Source organism: Nyctereutes procyonoides, unplaced genomic scaffold (assembly GCF_905146905.1).
Source record: "Nyctereutes procyonoides isolate TBG_1078 unplaced genomic scaffold, NYPRO_anot_genome, whole genome shotgun sequence".
NCBI lineage: Eukaryota > Metazoa > Chordata > Mammalia > Carnivora > Canidae > Nyctereutes > Nyctereutes procyonoides.
In genome coordinates this window covers 9,585,610-9,607,646 of record NW_026575031.1, presented here as the reverse complement: position 1 = coordinate 9,607,646, position 22,037 = coordinate 9,585,610, and the positions used below count along the sequence as shown (strand labels likewise).

Sequence of the window (22,037 nt, the reverse complement as noted above, 5' to 3'; positions counted from 1 at the left end):
AATTAGTGAGTTGCATATTGATGTATTTTGCCCATTTTTCTGTTGATGCAGTCTTCTTTGGGATTTTATCTGTTGGTCTGTCATGAATGTTGCAGACATTTCTTCTCAATTTTTGTTCATTTTTTAACTCTGTGTAGTTTATTTTTATGTATGTTTGAAATTTTTATTAAAATCCCTATCAGAAGAAGTCTCCCCCTGGGCAGCCCCGGTGGCCCAGCGGTTTAGCGCCGCCTTCAGCCCAGGGTGTGATCCTGGGGCCCCGGGATTGGGTCCCACGTCAGGCTCCCTGCATGGAGCCCGCTTCTCCCTCTGCCTGTGTCTCTGCCTCTCTGTGTGTCTGTCATGAATAAATAAATAAAATCTTTTAAAAAAAAGGTCTCCTCCAAAAAATTAAATAAATAAATAAAAGGCTCCTCCATCCTAGTATTATACAAATAGTTACTTCTTTTTTTTGTAGTAGTTAATTCTTCAATTCATTAACAATCATTTTGACATACGTAATTTGAGGCAAAGATATGACTTAGTCTTTTCCCAAATAGCTAACCTTTAATTCCTTCCATTGTGTTACATTTATTATTTTTCCCTTTGTTAAAAACATATTATTAAATTTTGGCTAAATGAACCTAAAGTAGCTCTCGGTCAACTTTCTCCTATTCTGAGAGCCACCGTTAATTTGTTCTTTTCCTTTCAGGCTTTTCCCTTTCGCACCTAAACGCAAATACATAGATCGTGGCAATTTAGTTTTTTTCCTCCGTCCCTTAACTCATCATTATCTTTCCACGAAGATCTATCTACCTTGTTCTTTCCGACACCAACGGGCGGGGTTACAGAACGCGCACGACCACGTCTTATTTGTCTCCCCTCTACCGATGCGTGACTACAAGGTTTCAATGTTTCCTTCTCTCTCACCACCCCTCCCCAGAACGACAGGGGCCCGAGCTTTCTTGCGCGCATGTGCAGGTGTCCAAGGGCTACATTCCTAAACACGGAATAGTTTTGAGTGTTTTTTTCATTTTGTGGGTTCTGGGGAACTACTGCAGTACGGTACGTTGGGCGACAACCCCCCAGACCAACAACCTGGCCCGAAAGAGACCCAGAATGGGTTCTCAGCCACTGACAGTTTTCCTCGTTTCAAAATGGACGCTGAATTTATTTTTTACCTCGCAGATGCAACATTTCCCAGCAACGAAACCAGATGCACAACCATTCAAGCACCAAGCACCAGAGCTAAGAAATTAGAGAAAGAAAAACCTCCTGCGGTAGGGGCAGTGACGCTTGCTTCCGGGAAGCGGACCGGAAGCCGCTCCTCGATTCTGCGTCAAACCCGACTTCAGGGGCCGTCGTAAAAGTGTCGCCCCTCGTTTCTTGGACCGGCTACAGGTTTCCGCTCGTTCTCCGGCCGGGGGTCTGGAACTGCGGGTGTCAGTTTCCCTCAAGATGGCGGATGAGGAGGCCGGGGGTGCGGAGAGGATGGAAGTCAGTACGGAGTTGCCCCAAACCCCTCAGCTACTGGCATCTGTAAGTCCTTGTAGGCAAGTTCCTTTTTGTCCCCCCCAGTCCCTCCAAACCGCGCTCTGGAGGATGTCGGGCTTCACCCCTTATGGCGGCTCTGGGGAGGGGGAGTCGTATGGATTGATCTGGAAGGAAGCCATCGAATAAAAGTTAGTCATTACCCACATTCCTGCCGGCCAACTCTACGGAATAGAATGACTTCGTCATTTGTTAGTCGTGACGAGTTCAGGCATGTCTCTATCCTTAAGTAGAAAAAAGTGATGTTATTAGATGGTCTGGTGTGGGGGCTGAGGCGGGATTAGAGGAAAAAGCCATTTTCCGATAGACGCAATGCCAACCCCTCTTGAGGACAGGAATCCAGGACTCTGCACCTAATGTTAAATTGCATAGCTGGCTGGGTGGGGCCTGATAATGGCAGGGAATGCTGCCACTGTCAACTCGTGTCAAGATATGGGGTGTAGGAATTGCAGTCTCTCATTTTAGTATCTTGAGAACCTCAGGCCTAACCCGTCGTCTGTCGCTTCTTATTCATAAGAAGGTTGAGAAGAAACTTCTAGACATTTCGAATCAGAGCAGTACCATTAATACCGCGATCTATACTTTGCCCTTGTGTTTTGAAAGAATAGGAAGGCAGACGGTGAGCAAATTGAATGTATAGTCTGGCAACAGGGAGAAAGCAGATGAAGAGGATTAAGAGCTAGGGGGCAATATTAGGGAATGTTCTGGATGTCCCTGGGCATCTAGTGGGGAGATATACAGGAAATATTCAGATACTGATTGCTGCATGATATTCAGACTTTTATCACTTTGTCTTTGTTGCTGCACGTAGAAACATGTGGGATATACACCTCTTTCTGAAGTTTTTAGGTTACATTCTAGTTTTAATTAAAAGCATTTTTGGACTATTTTAATCATTCAGACACTTGAACGTATTTGTGGGTTTGTTTTTTGGTTTTTTTTTTTTTTTTTGGTTTTGTTTTGTTTTTTTTTTAGGGAATAGAGTGAGCTCCAGAATTAAGAATCCACCCTAGGGACTGGAGACTGGTTGGGATATAGAAACCAGGTAGGGAGGGAGTTGGAATAAGGGTTTGGCCACCGACTAGAGGAACCACCTTCTTTGTCAAATAGCAGTTCAACCTCATGTCACTGTGGCTAGTGAAGGGGAAGCATCTATTTGAGTTTATAAGAAATGAGAAGGTAGGGAAAACTGGGAAGCAACTGAAACGTCTGGTCTTAATGGTAGCTTTTGCTTTTTACATCTTAGAAGCAGTACAGAAACTGTGTGGACAGAAGTGTCATTGTAATTTTGTATTGCCAAAGATGACTAGTGTTTATTTAAAGCTTTGATACATTAATTCCTTCCAGGTGGTACAGTAAAACCTCATCAGTCTAGATTCCACTTATTTTTAATTGGAGGTAATGGTACAGGATTCAAGCTAGAATTATGTTGCAGACTCTTCAGGAAATATTAGATTTCTTGGGGCAGAGCTGTAGGTTTTGCCAAGAGAAGTGTAATAGCCTAAGGGAACTCACAGTTTAGTGGCACAGATAAGAAAAGTACCCAAAGAATTTTAATACAAGATAGGGTGATATAAGTGTATGAAGACCTGTGACAAGCCTCATGATCACTTTTTTTTTTAACCTTGGATCGCTCTTCTTGAGGATTCCAGATATCTCTTTATCTCCTTTTTCTTTTTAAAACTATTGTCTTCAATTTCATTCTGACAATAGAGTAAGATACTGGCTTTCCAGGTTACTCCTTCTTTGCTATCAAGTAAAACAAGCTTAGCGATCCTTTAACATTAGAATGATTTGTATTTTAAATCACCATTTAAAGGGAGTCAGGGAAAACAAAAATAATAAATATGGGACAGTTACAAGGTTTTAGAACTCTTACTAACTCCATTAGAGTCTTGTCCTTGATTATACTTTCTGTTTTCCTTAAACTTTCTTTTTAAACCGCTGGTCATTTCTCTGTCATATTGCTATCAAAAGCTCAAAGGCTCTCAAGTTCCTAATATCACCTAACATGCAATTAAGGTGAAATAATGGCTATGAATTATTGGACATTTATAGAAGTCTTTGCTTAAGAATCATTAGAGGAATTGATTTTGTAGGTCTAGGGTAGGGAATTTTTACAAGCATACCTTGCTGATTCTGAAGTCCTGGTCTGTAAGCCACATTTTGAGTTGAGTAAGACTCAGCTAGACATTTGGAAATTCTCAATATAGAGATTGTGAGACTGGAGAATGTCTTTGAGGAAGAATTGTGTGATGAGCGCATACAGGGACAGACATGGAGGGTCTCGAGAGGGAAGGAAGAGAGGGAGAAAGACTGGGGACAGGAATGATTAGATTTCAGGGATAGAAGATGGAGGAAGAAGCAGAGAAGGACCTAGAAAGGGAGCAGCCAAGCAGGAAGGAGGTGATAGTAGTACAGCGCCATAGGGTATAGTTTCTAGGATAGGGTGGCTTATTGGTTCCAGAAGATAAGGACGGAGAAAAACTGAGAATTCAGAGTATGTGGGGTGGTCTGACAGAACTACTGTCTTCTGTCTACTTTGACTAGATTTTCTTTCTTAAGTCAATCTCAAGGTGTTTCCTGGCTTGGTACTAAGGTGTTTTCTTTTTTCTGTCTACACCCTCCACCTATGTGATTTCATCCAGTTTTGTGGCTTTAGATACCATTGGTATGCATTCAGTTCCCTTAATTTATATCTCTAGGTCTCACTTCTGAGCTCCAGATTCATGAGTCCAAATAATTGCCTACTTGACATAGCCACTTGGCTGTCATTGATAAGTGATTCAAACAGGGGGAACAATTAGGAAGCTAATGCTAAAACCTTAAGCCTTATGGGATGGTGGTTTGTGCCAGAGAGACATTGCCGACGATAAAGAGAAGTGGATAGATTTGAGAGAGATTTTAGGAGTATGGTAGAAGCAAAAAGATATGCTAATGGATTAGGCATGAGGATAAATGGGAAGAAACAAATGACATCTAGATCCTCAGTTTTTGGTTTAAGCATTCATGGCCATGGTTATATCATATTCTTAAAGAGAAAGGACCAGGTTTGAGGAGGGGAAATAAGGGAGGCCGATCAAGAATTTTGTTATCTGTCTCATGACACTTCCACGATAGCTCTCAAACACAACTCTTCTCTGTCTCCACTCCACCTCTCTAGTCCTAGTCACCATCTGTTGCCTAGGCAACTGCAGTGGCTTCTTAACTGGTCTCTTTGCTTCCAGTTCTGCCCTCTTTCAGTGTATTCTCCACAGATCAACCAGAGTCATTTTTTTAAGACTGTCAGATCATGTCAGCCTCCTGCCTAAATCTTTCAGTGGCTTCCCATTCTACTTGGAATAAAATCTAAACTCATTACAAACCTTTCAAGATCTCGCATGATCTGGCTCCTACATCTCCCCTCATTTCCTGTTATTTCTCCTCATTTAGTATTAGCCACACTGGCCTGTTGGTTTCTAAAACAAGCACAAGATCTGTCTTTCTTCAAGGCCCGTACCTTTACTTGCTGTTCTTTTTTCCAAGAGTGTTTTTAGCCTCTGCTTTTTCTTGATATTTACCCAGTCTAAAAGATGGGTTCTTCTTATCCTTCTATGTGTGTAAGCACCCTGTTGATTTCCTTTACTGCACTTATTACAATCTGTAATTACTATGCTGTCTTTGTTATTTAAATATCTGAAATAAATAAATAAATAAATCTGTGTCTCCCACCAGAATGTAAGCTCCGTGAAGACAAAGATCTTGTCTGGCTGGTCCACTGATATATCCCAGTATGCACTTGAAATAGACATTTATGTACTCTTAATGAATAACTGAGAATCAACAATACTGATTTATTTTAACAAGATTGGTAGTAATTGGGGGAGGGAGGTTGTGGATGGAGGATGGGAAGAGAAATGAGGGGGCATATTAGAGTAGTAGCTAATGGCATCCAGGCTGAAGGTGGGTGGAGGGGTGTAAGAAAGGCCAAAACAGGAATTCTGAGGAATTGGTGGGATTTGAGGTATTAAAAGTCATGATGGCATAAATGGAAGAACTGACCATTATGGTCAGTAAGGGGTTTTGGAGTTTGAGAGTGTGGAGACACATCAGGTTTTGTGATGGTAGAGCCAGATAGATGAGCATTTATTTGTGTGTTCCTAGAGCACCCTTTTCATACTCCTGTTGTATGCAGCATATCTCAGGTTGTCCTGAACGTAGTTTGTTCGCTATCTTTCCTTCTAGACAATAAACTCCTTGAGAGCATGAACTGTCTCTTGTTCACATCTGTATCTCCGGTACCTAACAGGTTGCTTTAAAATTGTTATTGAATGCATGAATGGGTAAATGAGTGAGGAGACAATAACTGAGGTGGAGTGGAGGTGGGGATAATAGGAGTTGGGGAAGTTAAGAGATAATGAGGCTAAACATTCTAAAATTGAAAAGAGAATTTTAAAAAGACTTAACATTATCAAGTTTTATTTAAATATAATAAAATGCTTCCATTTTGAACGTTTTGGCTGATGAGGTTTGATAAATGTATACACCTGTATAACTTACTAAGTTGGGGTGTAGAACATTTCCATTACTCTCAAAGTTATATTGTCTCCAAATGGGATTTTAGGATTATTTTTTAAGTTTAATATTATTATGTTTGTGCAATAATCATTATGAAAATTGTGAAAAAACTTATCTACAATCTCATATGTGTAGTGGATCTTTAAAAGATAAAAATTTGGGATCCCTGGGTGGATCAGCGGTTTAGTGCCTGACTTCGGCCCAGGGCATGCTCCTGGGGTCCTGGGATCTGGTTGTGCATCAGGCTCCCTGCATGGAGCCTGCTTCTCCCTCTACCTGTGTCTCTTCCTCTCTTTCTCTCTCTCTCTCTGGCTCTCATGAGTAAATAAATAAAATCTTAAAATAAATAAATAAAAAATAAAAATTCGTCTTGCTGGTTGGCCGTAAAATATTGAGATGGGGAACCACCTGGCTCACTTGGTGGAGCATGTGACTCTTGATTTCACAGATGTAAGTTTGAGCCCCATGTTGGGTGTACAGATTACTTAAAAAAATTAAAATTCTAAAAATATAATAACATGCTGAAATATAGAAGAAGAAGTAAGAAGTTATATGTTATTTTCAGCAGTGGTTGATAGTTCTTAGAAATTGGAATCTATATTATTTTTTATCCAGAGCGCTCTGGACACTTAGAATGAGAAAACTAGAATGAAAACCAAGGTCTCTTGTGTCCTAACTGAAGTGCCTTGTCACCAGATCATAACAAGACCTAGTGCCTGTTGTGTTTTCATCGTCATCTCCTAATTTCTGTTGTGGGCAGCTAAGGAAAATTCTGATTTTCAGTAATCAGATTTTATAGACTCAAATATGAATTTGAGGAATAAAACTGCAGATCAGAGTGATAGATTTGGTAATAGTCTAGGGAAGAATAGTAATTTAGTGTGGATGACCTGATGTTAAAGATGGACTACTTAATGTTTTACAGTGTTTTGACATTGTCCTGTAAATAGGTTTTTGTCCTCAATACTGCCTAAAGAGACTGGTTAGATATCTGTATAAATCAGTGATGCAGGATGAACTGTGTCCTGCCCATCCTCTCTTCATGTGTGCTGGCCTTGAGGGTCATTTCAGATTTCCCTTGCCATCATTTTACCCATTTCTCTACAAGTGCTAATCATATACTATGCTCTGTGGAACAATTTTCTTTAAACGTTTGACTCATTGCCTCAGATAACTTAAGACAAAATATTAAGACCTCTTTAGTCCCAGGTGATTTACTGTGAATTCCTTTGTGTTCTTTTAAGGTATTCTGAGTTAACATGCCTCCTATTGAAGAAACCATTGTTATTAGATGAGTTGGTTTTTTTTAAAGTATTTGATAACAGCCTTTTCTTAAATGTTAAGTTGTGCCCTCCCTATAATATGCTAAGTGCTTATGGAAATATGCTGTACTAAATAAATGTTTCTGAATGACTCTGGAAGAGTTATTGTGCTTCCCTAAGTGCCTACTTGCTATCCGGGAATGATATAGGCCCTGTCCAGGATGGAGTCTGCTGTTAATCACTTGAATATAGTAATTCTCCTTCTAATAGTTTACTTAATGCCATTCTTCAGAACAAAGTCTATTTGACTTGTTTGGAGAAGTGGGGCTTAACCACTTTGTCTTTATAGACTACCTTTTAAAATGCCTTTGAACTTTTGGTATTTATGGGTAAGCTAGAATAACTTGAGAACAGGGAAGAAAATCTATTAATTTATCCATTTATTTTTATATACACACATACTCTACATTGTAGTCTAAGAAAGGATTTTAGTCCATTTGCAAATATATATTCAATACAGTGAAAGTAAATATAAGATGTATACTCCACAGTTTAGGAAAGCAGATTTCATTGTTCCAAATATTTCAAGGAGAGCTTAGAATTGGAGCAGGAACCTATGATCAGAGAAGAAAAAGGGAGAGAATGACTTAGGAGAGACAGAATGGTTTCAAAAATTAAATTCTGACAGCATGCTTATGTATTATCGTACAAGAGGCCTTATTTGTCACATGACTATATTTGACCCTGGCTTATTTTATCAGTACCATGAAGACATAGTATACTTACTTATCTTATTTACAAACAACACAAAGCTGGCAGGGATAAGAAATACGTTTTAGGACCCATACACAAAAAATCTTAGTCTGAATAATTACATCAAAACTAACAAAGTGAAAAAAAAAAAGAGAAACTTAATCATGGCGAAATTATAGCCTTATACTTAGGGCTAGGTATTTGTATATCGGACCAGGTCTCTTATATGTGATTGACCTAAGGGTCTTAGTTGTCTGCTAACTCACTAAGTCATAATATGATGTGACTGCTAAAAAAAAGAATGTGACCTTTTTGAGCAGTTTTGTGCATGGAATAAGGAAGGTAAGAAACAATCCCACTCCTGTAGACAGTGGCACATTGTGCATGTTCCATAAAAGAATAATTAATATAAAGAGTAGTCTGAATACCATAGCATTAGGGATGGTTAGCCGAATATCATTTCTAGGGATGGACAGGTTTCTTTAGTTTCTATGTTCCACTATAACCGCAGAATGAAGAGATCGATGAGAGACTTAATAGTTATCATCATTTATTTGAAAGGCTGTTGGATGAAAAGAGCAGAATAAATTATATTGGATTATTTCAGGCAGTATAGCATAAGAATTACAGGAGGGTAGATTTTGGTTTAATTATGAGCTGAAAGAACATTGGCTGAAAGGAAGTGTTTAGACATGCTTAGGGAAATAATGATCAAGTATGTTATAGATTTATAGATAGGGTCTTCTCATGGAGCAGTTTTACTAGGAATTTTGCTGTTATTGTTTTCTTGTTTTTAAGTTTTATGAATCTGTCAGATAGTATTAGAAGAAAATTTTGTGTAACCAAAAGATTTTTTGATGCCTGGAGATACTTCAATTACACTCATCCAGTACTTGCTATGAACAGTTCTAGAGCCTCCATATTCTGTTATTACTTTAAAACAGAAGAATTGGAAAAAGTTTCAGGGCATCTGAAGCCTTTTAGATGTCAGCAGTTGTCTAAGGAAGGGTAAGTTGTGATTTGAACAAACGAAACATACTAAAAGTAAGTTCCTTTTTCAAAATGATGTTCCCAAACAGGCATCCAAGTCCCTGGGTCAGAATTGAGAACATATCTTTAATCTCCATGGGGATGAGGAAAATGTTTGGAATGTTTGGGAATTTAAATGTTGTGAGAACTTGTTTTTACAGAACAGTGAATTAAGAAAACCTCTTAATTCCAAATGTTAAAAAAATATTTTTTTCCATCTGGACATTGAAATTAAAAATTCTTAATTTTATTCTTATCTGAAGTGGGTAAAGATATTAAAAACAACCAAACAAATAAGAAAATCAAATCTACTCCAGGCACCAATAATTCTGAACATGTCACCCAGTAAAAATACAGGCTGTGTACTTTTTCTTACCTAAAAAAAAAAAAAAAAAAGACCCATCTTGGGATGCCTGGGTGGCTCAGTGGTGGAGCATCTGCCTTTGGCTTAGGTCTTGAACCTGTGGTCCTGGGATAGAGTCCCCCATCATGCTCCCTGCAGGGAGCCTGTTTCTCCCTCTACCTGTGTCTCTGCCTCTCTCTCTGGGTGTCTCATGAATAAATAAATAAAATCTTTATTTAAAAAAAAAGGACACATCTTAGTTGAAAAAGATTTTTTTGTAGATGTGGCAATCATTTAGGAAAAAATCTTCATCAAAGTGTGAACTTATACTTTATCTTCTAGAAGAAGGCTTAATGTCAATATTTGCTTTGTTCTCTCTAGCAAGAAATTCATTAACATTTAGCAATGACTGAGAACTTTTTTTAAAAAAAGATTTTATTTATTTATTTAGAGAGACAGAGCCTGCAAACAGGGAGGGAGAGGGAGAACATCTCTAGCAGACTCCTCACTGACTGTGGAGCCTAATGTGGGACTTGATCCCACAACCCTGAGCTCATGGCCTGAGTGAAAATCATGAGTCAAACACTTATAATCAACAGAAACATCCAGGAGCTCCAAGAGAACTTTTATTAAGTACTTGTGGTAGGCCTTTGGTGACACAGAAATTTGGAAGGTGGTGTTCCTCCCCTTAGGGAATTTATAGTCTGGGTGAAAGCTAAGTGTACACATATAAAGATAACTAATGTTATTTGACAGAGGTATAGATACTGAATAATTACCTCCTTCAGTAAGTGCTATATTCGAGCTACAGGGGAGAGAGGTTTTCTTAGCCTCATCAGTGTAGTAGTCAGAGAGAAGGTGAACTTTTTTTTTTTAATGTATATTTTTTTATTGGAGTTCAATTTGCCAACATATAGTATAACACCCAGTGCTCATCCCATCAAGTGCCCCCCTCAGTGCCCGTCACCCAGTCACCCCATCCCCCGCCTGCCTCCCCTTCCACTACCCCGTGTTCGTTTCCTAGAGTTAGGAGTCTCTCATGTTCTGTCATCCTCTCTGATATTTCCCACTCATTTTCTCTCCTTTTCCCTATAATTAATCCCTTTCACTATTTTTTATAGTCCCCATATAAGTGAAACCATATGATGATTGTCCTTCTCTGTTTGACTTACTTCACACTCAGTATAATACCCTCCAGTTCCATCCATGTTGAAGCAAATGGTGGGTAGTCGTCATTTCTAATGGCTGAGAAATATTCTATTATATACATAGACCACAGCTTCTTTATCTATTCATCTTTTGATGGACACCGAGGCTTCTTCCACAGTTTGGCTATTGTGGACATTGCTGCTATAAACATTAGGGTGCAAGTGTTTTGGCTTTTCACTGCATCTGTATCTTTGGGATAAATTCCCAGTAGTGCAATTGCTGGGTTGTAGGGTAGTTCTATTTTTAATTCTTAGAGGAACCTCCACACAGTTTTCCAGAGTGGCTGTACCAGTTCACATTCCCACCAACAGTGCAAGAGGGTTCCCTTTTCAGGAGGTGAGCTTGATAGACCTTAAGGAATAACCCCTGGTGGGGGTGGAAGGATGGAGACCCAGTGGTAAAATCACTGGAGAGGGCATTTAAGGCATCAACACCGAGACATCTGCCCAAATCAACCAACAGTATAAAGATAACATTTTAAAATATTAGTTCACAACAAGATGTGCAATTAAAGAATCTTTAGTAGTGGAATACCTGGATGGCTCAAGTGGTTGAGCTGCTCAGGGCCTGATCCTGGGGTCCAGGATCTAGTCCTGCATCAGGCCGTGCAGGGAGCCTGCTTCTCCCTCTGCCTGTGTCTCTGCCTCTCTCTCTCTCTCTGTGGCTCATAAATAAATAAATAAAATCTTTAAAAACAAACAAACAAAAAAAAAAAAAAGAATCTTTAGTAGTATCCAGGAATGTCAGGCAGAAGTTACTGAAGAGGCTTCATTTGAAGGAAAAACATAAGGCAAAACTATGGTTCTTGTTTTATGATTAAAAGTGAAATTGATTAATCTTAAGGGTAAATTTAAAATAACTATACTTATATGTGATTGAGTACAATGAGCATTGAACTCTAGGAGTTGGAATCCTAACTTCTGTTCCTGACTCTGATACTAATTGTTTATTTGATTTTGGAAAAGCCTATTTACTTCGCCTTGTGACTCAGTTTTTTACATATGTAAAATGAGAGACTTGAACCAGAAGATCCCTTAGGTTTTTGGTGACTGTCAAGTTTCTCATGTTCTTCAAAGTATTCTTCAAAAACTTGAACTAATTCTGTGCCTTCCATAATTAGAGAATACAGAAAAATTTTTGTTTGGTGTATGGCAGTAAATATACAGGATTTTTTTTTTCCCCATTTAGTACTGTTTGGAGAAAAGAACCTTAGGTATATAATAGAACATTATATATTCTTTACTTCATAGAGTTGTTGCTGGGTTTGTGGAGAAAACAAGTTGTTGGTCTATGCATACCTTAGAAAAGTTGGAATTAGAAGACTGGAAGGTATAGTTGGTTTTTAAAAAGGTTTTAGTTAAATATTTTGAATTTTACAATTAAAAAATCCCCTCCCCCAATTATGGAAAATATCACTAAGAATATTATTCATATTAGGTAAGCAAATGTACAAATTCCATGAAAATATGCTAAACTCTCACTACCTACTGCTGTTAATATTTTGGTGTATATTCCTTCTGATTTTTTTCCTCATATAAAATATTTAGCCAAAATGATATTTTATACATACTGCTTTGAAACCTGCTTTACCAAACTCTAAATTATTAATGCCTTTCTATATTATTAGTAAAGAATCATCTTTAGTATAGGTTCTTTTTTCTTTTTATTTTGAACTCATTTTAGACTTAGAGAAAATTTGCAAAAATAGCAGAAACAGTTCTCTTTGTATCCTTCACACCTGCATTCCCTAATGTTAGCATATTACATAACCATAATGTAATTATCAGGGACAGGAAATTAATATTGATAGTAACTAAACGATAGACCTTATTTGAATTGTAATTGTTTTCCCACTGGCAATAAATATTTTTTTGTTCCAGGATCCTATCTAGGATCTCATACTACATTTAGTTGTTTCTCCTTTGTTTCCTCCAGTCTGTAATAGTGTCTCACTTTCTTCATAGTCTTTTGGAGTTCGTAGCAGTGTCTTGTTCTTGTTTTGTTTTTTATGACCTTGACATTTTTGAAGAATTTTCAACAATTACCTTGTAGAATGTTCTCAATTTGGATTTGATGTTTACTCATGATTATAGTGAGGCTGTGCATTTTTAGCAAAAATAATACAAAAATGATAACATAACCTTCTCAGTGAATCATATTAAGGTATTCTTAGTATCAGTACTCTTATTATTGGTGATATTGTATCTTAATCACTTGGTTAGTTTGGTATCTGCAGGGTTTCTCTAAAGTTATTATCTTTTCTCCTTGTCATTAATAAGTATCTTCAGGGAGATATTTTGAAACTATTTGACATCTCTTTTTTTGTTAAGATTTTTTTATTATTAAGTAATGTCTATACCACACGTGGGGCACAAGCTTACAACCCTGAGATCAAGAGTCACATGCTCTACCAACTGAGCCAGCTAGGTGCCCCTGGCATTACTTTAAATGGGCACATTATATCTTACAGGTTCTTTAGTGTTTTGTTTTTTTTTCTTACTTGTCTAAAAAAGTCAAACAGTATAACATTGTTTAATAAAACATGAAAATCTCTGGATTGTCTCCTCAGTTCCTTGTCTCCATGTAACCATTGTTAAAAGTTTGATGTTTCTTCTTTCAGATCTTTGTCTATGTTTAGGAAGCCATGTGCATAGATGTACATGTACATATGTTGAATTAGAAAACCTGAATATGTACACATTTTTAAAGTCTACACAATTTAGGATTTTTTCAAAAATGAAATTATTTTAAACCTGCTTTTACCACTCTGTAGTTATTATGACATTCTGACTGCATAGAATGTATGGGTGTACCTTTATTGATAGGTATTTATGTGGACTTCATTTTTTCACAGTTACAAGTGACATTATAAGAACACTCTGGAAAAAAAAAAAGAACACTCTGGGTAAGTGTAGCTAAATGATAGATTATACAATTTCTTAAAATATTCCCCTAATGATGGACATTAAAGGTTTAGTTTTTTTTGTTATGAATAACTTTCTACACATATGTGTAGATTGAAAAAGCTTTAAAATGATTTTTTAATCATATATAGTAAAAAATCACCCTTTATAAATGGTAAAAATTGTGACACCTGCGTGGCTCAGTGGTTGAGCAGAGCTCTACCAAGTCCCACATTGGGCTCCCTGCATGGAGCCTGCTTCTCCCTCTGCCTGTGTCTCTGCCTCTCTCTCTCTCTGTGTGTCTCTCATGAATAAATGAATAAAATCTTTTAAAAAATTGTGGGATCCCTGGGTGGCGCAGCGGTTTAGCGCCTGCCTTTGGCCCAGGGCGCAGTCCTGGAGACCCGGGATCGAGTCCCACATCCAGCTCCCGGTGCATGGAGCCTGCTTCTCCCTCTGCCTGTGTCTCTGCCTCTCTCTCTCTCTGTGTGACTATCATAAATAAACAAAAATTTTAAAAAATTTGTAAAAATCTCCCTTTATAGATAGTATCATATTATACTTACTATTCTGTACCTTTTGTGTGTAACAGTATAACTTTTTTTCTTTAAGATTTTATTTATATTTCTTCCACTTATGTATTGAATCAGATGGTATTTGTCTTTGACTAACTTGTTTAGCATTATACTCTCTAGCTCCATCTATGTTGTTCCACATGGCAAGATTTCATTCTTTTTTGTGGCTGAATAATATTCTATTGTGTATATATGCACCACATTTTCTTTGGAGATGTTGTGCTTAGAAGATCTGTCGTTTACAGAAAGTGCCATGTTGAAGTCTCCCAGTATAAGTGTATTATTATCTAAGTATGTCTTAACTTTGGTTATTAATTGATTGATATACTTGGCAGCTCCCACATAAGGGGCATAAATATTCATAATTGTTAGATCCTCTTGTTGGATAGATCCTTTAAGAATGATATAGTGTCCCTCTTCATCTCTTACTACAGTCTTTGAGATAAACTTTAATTTATCTGATATGAGGATTGCTACCCCAGCTTTCTTTTGAGAACCATTTGAATGGTAAATGGTTCTCCAACCTTTCATTTTCAGGCTGGAGGTATCCTTAGGTCTAAAATGAGTCTCTTGTAGACAGCAAATAGATGCGTCTTGCTTTTTTATCCAGTCTGAAACCCTGCACCTTTTGATGGGATCATTAAGCCCATTCACGTTCAGAGTTACTATTGAAAGATATGAATTTAGTGTCATAAGACATATTCAGTCCCTGTTTTTGTGAATTATTTCTTTGGCCTTTCTCTTTCTTTTACAAAGTTCCACCTTAATATTTCTTTCTTTCTTTTTTTTTAGGATTTATTTATTTATTTATTCATTCATTCATTCATTCATTCATTCATGATAGACATAGAGAGAGAGGCAGAGACACAGGAGGAGAGGAAAAAAGCAGGCTCCATCCCGGGGGCCGGATGTGGGACTCAATCCCAGGATTCCAGGATAGCACCCTGGGCCAAAGGCAGGTGCTAAACCACTGAGCTATCCAGGGATTCTCCCTCCCCCCTTAATATTTCTTGCAGAGCTGGTTTGGTGGTCACATATTCTTTCAGTTTCTGCCTATCTTGGAAGCTCTTTATCTCTCCTTCTGTTCTGAATGAGAGCCTTGCTGGATAAAGTATTCTTGGCTGCAGGTTCTTCTCATTTAGGATGAGACCCTGAATATATCCTGCCAGGCCAGAAAGGTCTCTGTGGAGAGGTCTGCAGTTAACCTAATACTTCTCCCCATATAGGTTAGGGATCTCTTGTCTCTTGCTTCTCTTTATCTTTGGAATTTGCAAGATTCACTATGAAATGTCGGGGTATTGAGCGGTTTTTATTGATTTTAGGGAGGGATCTCTCTGTTTCCTGGATCTGAATGCCTGTTTCCCTCCCCAAATTAAGGAAGTTCTCAGCTATGATTTGTTCAAATACAATTTCTGGTCCTCTGTCCCTTTTGGTGCCGTCTGGAACGCCAATTAAACATAGATTTTTCCTTCTGAGGCTGTCATTTATTTCCCTTAGCCTTTCCTCATGGTCTTTTAATTGTTTTTCTCTTTTTTCCTCAGCTTCGTTCCTTGCTATCAACTTGTCTTCTATGTCACTCTTCTACCTCATTAATCCTCGTCGTTAGGTCCTCCAGTTTGGATTGCATCTCATTTAATTGATTTTTAATGTTGGCCTGATTAGATCTAAAATCTGCAGTCATGAAGTCTCTTGAATCGTTTATGCTTTTTTCCAGAGCCACCAGTAACTTTATTTTTTTTTAAATTTTTTTATTTATTTATGATAGTCACAGAGAGAGAGAGAGAGAGGCAGAGACATAGGCAGAGGGAGAAGCAGGCTCCATGCACCCGGAGCCCGACGTGGGATTCGATCCCGGGTCTCCAGGATCGCGCCCTGGGCCAAAGGCAGGCACCAAACTGCTGGGCCACCCAGGGATCCCCCACCAGTAACTTTATAATTGTGCTTCTGAATTGGCTTTCTGACATCGAATTGTAATCCAAATTCTGTAACACTGTGGGAGAGAGTATTGTTACTGGTTCTTTCCTTTGTGGTGAGTTCTTCTTTGTAGTCATTTTGCTCCCTTTAGAGTGGCCAAAAACAAGTTGTACTAGAAAAAGGAAGGGAAAAAAAGGGGGGGGGACAAACAAAGAATAAAAAACAAAAACAAAACAAGGTGTATCCTTTGGTTCTATAGGCTGTAAATCCCAGGACTTCCCCTGGAGCTTTCCAGTGCTGCTCTGTCAAGAACTTGCTCTTCCCCTGTCCTTCCAGCTGGTCTTCTGGGGGAGGGGCCTGCTGTGCTGATTCTCAGGTGTGTGCACCTGGGGGAGCTGCCCTGCCCCCTGCCAGGTGCACGGCTCAGTGGGAGCTGTTTGTCCTGTGAGGCCCCTGTTCCCTGGCGGCCACGCTCTGTCCCAGGCACAGGGTGACACCAGGAGGAACAAGACTGGCAGCGGCCAGCTCTCCAACCCTGGAGTCAGCTCCCGCAGTGACTACCCCAGTCTCCAGGTCCGCACTGGCCAGGATGCTCCCATGGGGGCTGGGGGGGGCACTGATCTGCACAGCTTGGGGGTGCCTGGGGGCAGGAGCGTCCTCACTGGGCTGTGTCCCCCAGCGCCCTGGGCTCTGGGGCCTGCGCCGCTGGAATCGCGTTCCCGGGGCCGGGGCCGTGCAGCCCCCTCCGAGCCGCCGCCTGAGCTGTTCCAAGGAACAGCCCTTTACCAAGCTCGGCCCACTGGGTGTGGCGTGCTCTTCCCCAAGGTGCACTTTCTCTGTTAGTGATCCCCGGAACCTGGAGGATCCACTGCCCCTCCTGGGATCCTGCCCGAGTTCCCTGCGAGCACCTTTCCATCCAGGAAGATTGGTAAAGTTCCTGCTTCTCCGGGCCTGGGCTTTCCTGTCCTGGAGGCTCTTGCCGATGGCCTTAGCCCGGCTCTCATGGGGACCCCTCCCCCACTGGATTCTTTTTTATTTATATTTTTTCCGTCTTCCTACCTTGTTAGAAGCATGAAATCTTCTCACTGTAGCATTCCAGCTGTTCTCTCTTTAAATCTCAGGCCAAATTCATAGGTTTTCAGGATGATTTCAAAGTTATCTAGGTAAGTTGGTGGGGACAGGTGACTTGGGGACTCTACTCTTCCACCATCTTGCCCCACCCCCTCTGAACCACATTTTCTTTATTCATTCATCAGCCGGCAGGCATTTGGGTGCTTCAATATCTTTGCTATTATAAATACTCCTGTAAATACAACAGTGCATCCATCTTTTTGAATTAGTTTTCTTGTATGCTTTTGGTAAATATCCAGTAGTGCGATTGCTAGATCACTGAGTAGGTCTATTTTTAGCTTTTTTTAAAAAAAAATATTTGAGAGAGAGAGAGAGCTTGAGAAGGAGGAGAGGTAGAGGGAGAGGGAAAAGTGACTTCCTGCTGAGCAGGGAGTTTGATCCTGGGATCATGATCTGAGCGGAAGGCTACGCCCAACCAGCTGAGCCACCCAGGTGCCCCTATTTTTAACCTTTTGAGAAACCTCCATAACAATGTTTTCCACAGTGGCTGCATCAGTTTGCATTCTTACCAACAGTGAATGAGTGTCCTTTTTTCCCCACGTCTTCACCAACACCTATTGTTTCTTGTGTTGTTGATTTTAGTCTTTCTGACATATATGAGGTGATATCTAATTGCACTTTGATTTGCGTTTCTCTGATAAGTGATGATGAGCATTTTTTCATGCTTCTGTTGGCCATCTGTATATCTTTTTTGGACAAATATCTGTTACATTAAAAGAATCGTTCACCATAATCCCAAGTGGGATTTATTCTTGGGTTACAGGAGTGGTTCAGTATTCACAAGTCAGTCAGCATGTTACATCACATCAATATAAAGGGTAAGAACAATATGATCATTCCAATAGATGCAGAAAAGGCATTTAACAAATTATAGTCTCCATTCATGATAAAAACAATAAAGTAGGTTTAAAGGAAACATACCTCAATATAATAAAGGCCATGTATGAAAACCCCACAGCTAATATCATCATTAATGGGGAAAAACTGAGAGCTTTTCTCCTAAGGTCAGGAACAAGACAAGGATGTTCAGTATCACTACTTTTATTCAACATAGTACTGAACATCCTAGCCCCTGCAACCAGACAGCAAAAAGAAATAAAAGGCAACCAAATCAGTAAGGAATAAGTAAAACTTTCACTATTTGCAGATGACATGATGCTATATATAGAAAACCCAAAAGATACCACATGGCAGAATTGATACATGAATTCAGTAAAGTTACAGGTTACAAAATCAATGTACAGAAATTTGTTGCATTTCCATACACCAATAACGAAGCAGCAGAAAGAGAATTTAAGGAAACAATCATATTTATAATTACATCCAAAATAATATGATGCCTAGGAATAAACCTAACCAAAAAGGTGAAAAACCTTTACTCTGAAAACTAAAATACTGATGAAAGAAATTAAAGACAGCACAAGGAAATGGAAAAGGCATTCCTAGCTCATGGATTGGAAGAACAAATATTCTTAAAATGTCTCTACTACCCAAAGCAATCTGCACATTTAATGTAATCCTTACCAAAATACCAACAGCATTTTTCACAGAACCAGAACAAATAATGCTAAAATTTGTATGGAACCACAAAAGACCCTAAATAGCCAAAGCAAGAAGAAAGGCAAACTGAAGCGTCAGAATTCGGGACTTCGAGTTATATTACAAAGCTGTCGTAATCAAAACAATATGGTATGGTACTGGCACAAAAATAGACACATAGATCAATGAAACAATAGAAAATCCAGAAATAAACCCCCAATTATATGGTCAATTAATTTTTGACAAAACAGAAAGACTATCCAATGGGACAAAAACAGTCTCTTCTACAAATGGTGTTGGGAAAACTGGATAGCAACATGTAGAAGGAGGAAATTGGACCACTTTTTTTTTAAAGATTTATTTATTTTTTTATGATAGATGTAGAGAGAGAGAGAGAGAGAGAGGCAGAGACACACAGGAGGAGGGAGAAGCAGGGAGCCTGACGTGGGACTCGATCCCGGGACTCCAGGATCGTGCCCTGGGCCAAAGGCAGGCGCTAAACTGCTGACCCACCCAGGGATTCCCGGACCACTTTCTTACACTATGCACAAAAATAAGTTCAAAATGGATTAAAGACCTAATGTGAGGGACACCTGGGTGGCTCAGTTGGTTATGCATTGAACTCTTGATTTCTGCTCTGTTCATGATCTCCAGGTTGTTGAGCTCCCTCCCCTCCCTGCAGTCAACTTGTCTCTCTTTGTTTCCCCCATTCCTCCAACTCCCATGCTCTCTCTCAAATAAAATCTTAAAAAAAAAAAAAAAAGACCTTAATGTGAGACCTGAAAGCATAAAAATCCTAGAAGAGAACACAGGCGGTAACTTATTTGACATTGGCAATAGCAACTTCTTTCTAGAAATGTTTCCTGAAGCAAAGGAAACAAAAGCCAAATAAGCTATTGAGACTTCATCAAAATAGCTTCTGGGCAGTAAAGGAAACAATCAACAAAACTAAAAGGCAGTCTATAGAGTAGAAAAAGGTTTACAAATGACATATCCAATAAAGATTTAGTATCCAAAATATATAAAGAATTTATAAAACTCAATATCCAAAAGCCAGTTTACATAAAGTCAATTTACATAAAGTTTTTAAAAGGTGAACCTATTTATGGTTGGCATGTTGAGCTGCGGGAGAGCAAACACAGCCTTATATGTAATCAAGTATCTATAACTTTGTTACCTGTTATGGAACTTTATGTAAATTTTTAATTCTAAGTATATGTTAGCTTATAAAACTCCTAGAACAAGTTTTATGAGTTTATCATAGCTAAATAAAACTTTTATTTCTTTGCCCTGAAAATTGTTTTTAACATTTTAAGGGGACACCTGCTAATTTAAGGTATAGTGAACAATTATATGTTCACCTTGTCGAAACTATGATTTTGTATAAATTATTTAGCCTTTGTTCTTACAGACTAAGAGTTATAATTTTCCATCCCTATTGATTTTTCTAGGGTTCCTTCATTCTGTTGATAATATGTTGCCTACATAACATTGCCCAGTGGACTGAGCAGTCAGTTTCATAGCTTGAGACAAGGGTGTTCCTTTCCCAAAATGGCTAGGGCCTTAGCTACATAGATAACTTGTGGGCGGATATTCTATGCCCTATTGGCAAGTTGGATTAGTACATGATGAATAAACTTCTTAATTACCTTCTGTTTCTGTGCAATTTCACAGAAGGTGTAGCTAGATTCAGGAAGCAAAGGCATGTTCATTTTAACATATATCTATTCAAAAACTCCTCTTTATTATTTGGCAGTATGAAAGATTTGAAAAATTGATAGTGAGTAGCTGAATTGGATTATCAATTGTGTTTGTTTTGAAGAGCAGAAGGTTTTAATTTTTATTAAGTCTGTTTTACCCTTTTTTAAAAATGCTTGGTGCTTCCTCTGCCCTGTTCAAGAAATCTTGACCCATCCCAAGATGTCAAGAGTTTTCTTCTATGTTTTCACCAAGAAGTTTTATGGTTTTGGCTTTTATTTATTTATTTTTAAATATTTTATTTATTTACTTGAGAGAGAGAGGAGCGGGGGCGGGGGCAGAGGGAGAAACAGACTCCCTACAGAGGAGAGAGCCTGAAGTGCTGCTCAGTCCCAGGATCCTGAGATCATGACCTGAGCCAAAAGCAGATGCTTAACCAACTGAGCCACCTAGGTGTCCCTGGTTTTGGCTTTTATATTTAAGCCTGTGGTTCATTTCAGAATTAATTTTTTGTATATGACATGGAGTATGGAATGAAGTATTTATTTATTATATTTATTTATGTGTGTATTTATTTATTTATTTTAATTAAGTAGGCTCCACGCCCAGTGGTGAGCCCACCACGGGGCTTGAACTCCCGTCCTGAGATCAAGACCTGAGCTGAGATTGAGAGTCCGATGCTTAATTGAGCCACCCAGGCACCCCAGTGGCTCTCCTTTTTGTTTTAAACTATGGACTTTGAAATTCATTTTTAAAATTTACATAAATTTAATAATTTTTTATTATACAGTCCTGTGAGTTTGACGTTTGTCAGCAGTTGTGTAACCATCATCATAATATAGATATAGAACAATTCCATTGCACTCAAAAATTCCCTCACTTCAGAGGCAGCTGAGTGGCTTAGTCGGTTAGCTCAGGTCATGATTTCAGGGTCCTGGGATCACTCTGAGCTGGACTACCTGCTCAGCAGAAGAGTCTGCTTCTCCCTCTGCTCTTCCCTCTGCTCATGCTCTCTCTTTCTCTCACTGTCTCTCAGATAAATAAATAAAATCTTTTAAAAAATTCTCTCACTTCTACTTTGTAATAAACCCCTGGCAACCACTATGCAGTCCTCCATCTTGATAGTAGTTTCTTCTTTTCCAGAATGTCAGATAAATGGAATCATACAGTACGTAGCCTTTAAAATTTTTTTAGAATATAACTTTAATATGTACAAATACAAAACTATGTATAAATGCCACTTTTTACATAACTATGAGACAAACATGAAATACCAATAAAACCAGAAAGCCGGCCCACTTCAAATCAATAATATTAATTTAATTGGAAGGATGTTAAGTGCAACTAAATTGTCAGTGCTAGGTTGATACTAGAGATCTGTGCACTCAACCGTCTGTTTCCCTTAGTTCTGTTCATTTAAGCTTGCTGTTACTGAATGGCATTGAAAGTTGGTCAGGCTGGGCTGGTCGGATGGTTTAGGATAAACATACCTCACAGTTAAGCTCAAATGGCCAGTAAGTAATCCCCAAATGTCATTTTTTAAAAAGATTTTTTATTTATTTATTCATAGAGACACACAGAGAGAGAGAGAGGC

General features: G+C 38.7%; 2 protein-coding genes across 3 annotated transcripts in view; one reads left to right on the top strand and one right to left on the bottom strand.

The window, feature by feature from the left end:
• TMEM62 (transmembrane protein 62) overlaps nucleotides 1–1,209 on the bottom strand; it is a 46,976-nt gene extending 45,767 nt beyond the window's left edge. The window contains exon 1 of the mRNA XM_055316817.1: nucleotides 1,161–1,209. Within this exon, the coding sequence (XP_055172792.1) occupies nucleotides 1,161–1,176 (16 nt within the window). The 5' untranslated portion in view covers nucleotides 1,177–1,209. The remainder of the gene's footprint in view (nucleotides 1–1,160) is intronic.
• A 141-nt stretch (nucleotides 1,210–1,350) lies between these two features.
• The window catches only part of UBR1 (ubiquitin protein ligase E3 component n-recognin 1), a 138,838-nt gene continuing 118,151 nt past the window's right edge, over nucleotides 1,351–22,037 (top strand). Inside the window, exons 1-2 of one of the 2 annotated variants that reach the window (XM_055316815.1) lie at nucleotides 1,453–1,518; nucleotides 13,538–13,588. Coding sequence is in view for 1 of the 2 variants with exons in the window: in XM_055316814.1 (XP_055172789.1) it covers nucleotides 1,438–1,518 (81 nt within the window). In the remaining variant the exon portion in view is untranslated. Of the gene's footprint in view, nucleotides 1,519–13,537; nucleotides 13,589–22,037 lie in introns of both variants that reach the window. The other variant, XM_055316814.1, reaches the window with a different exon arrangement.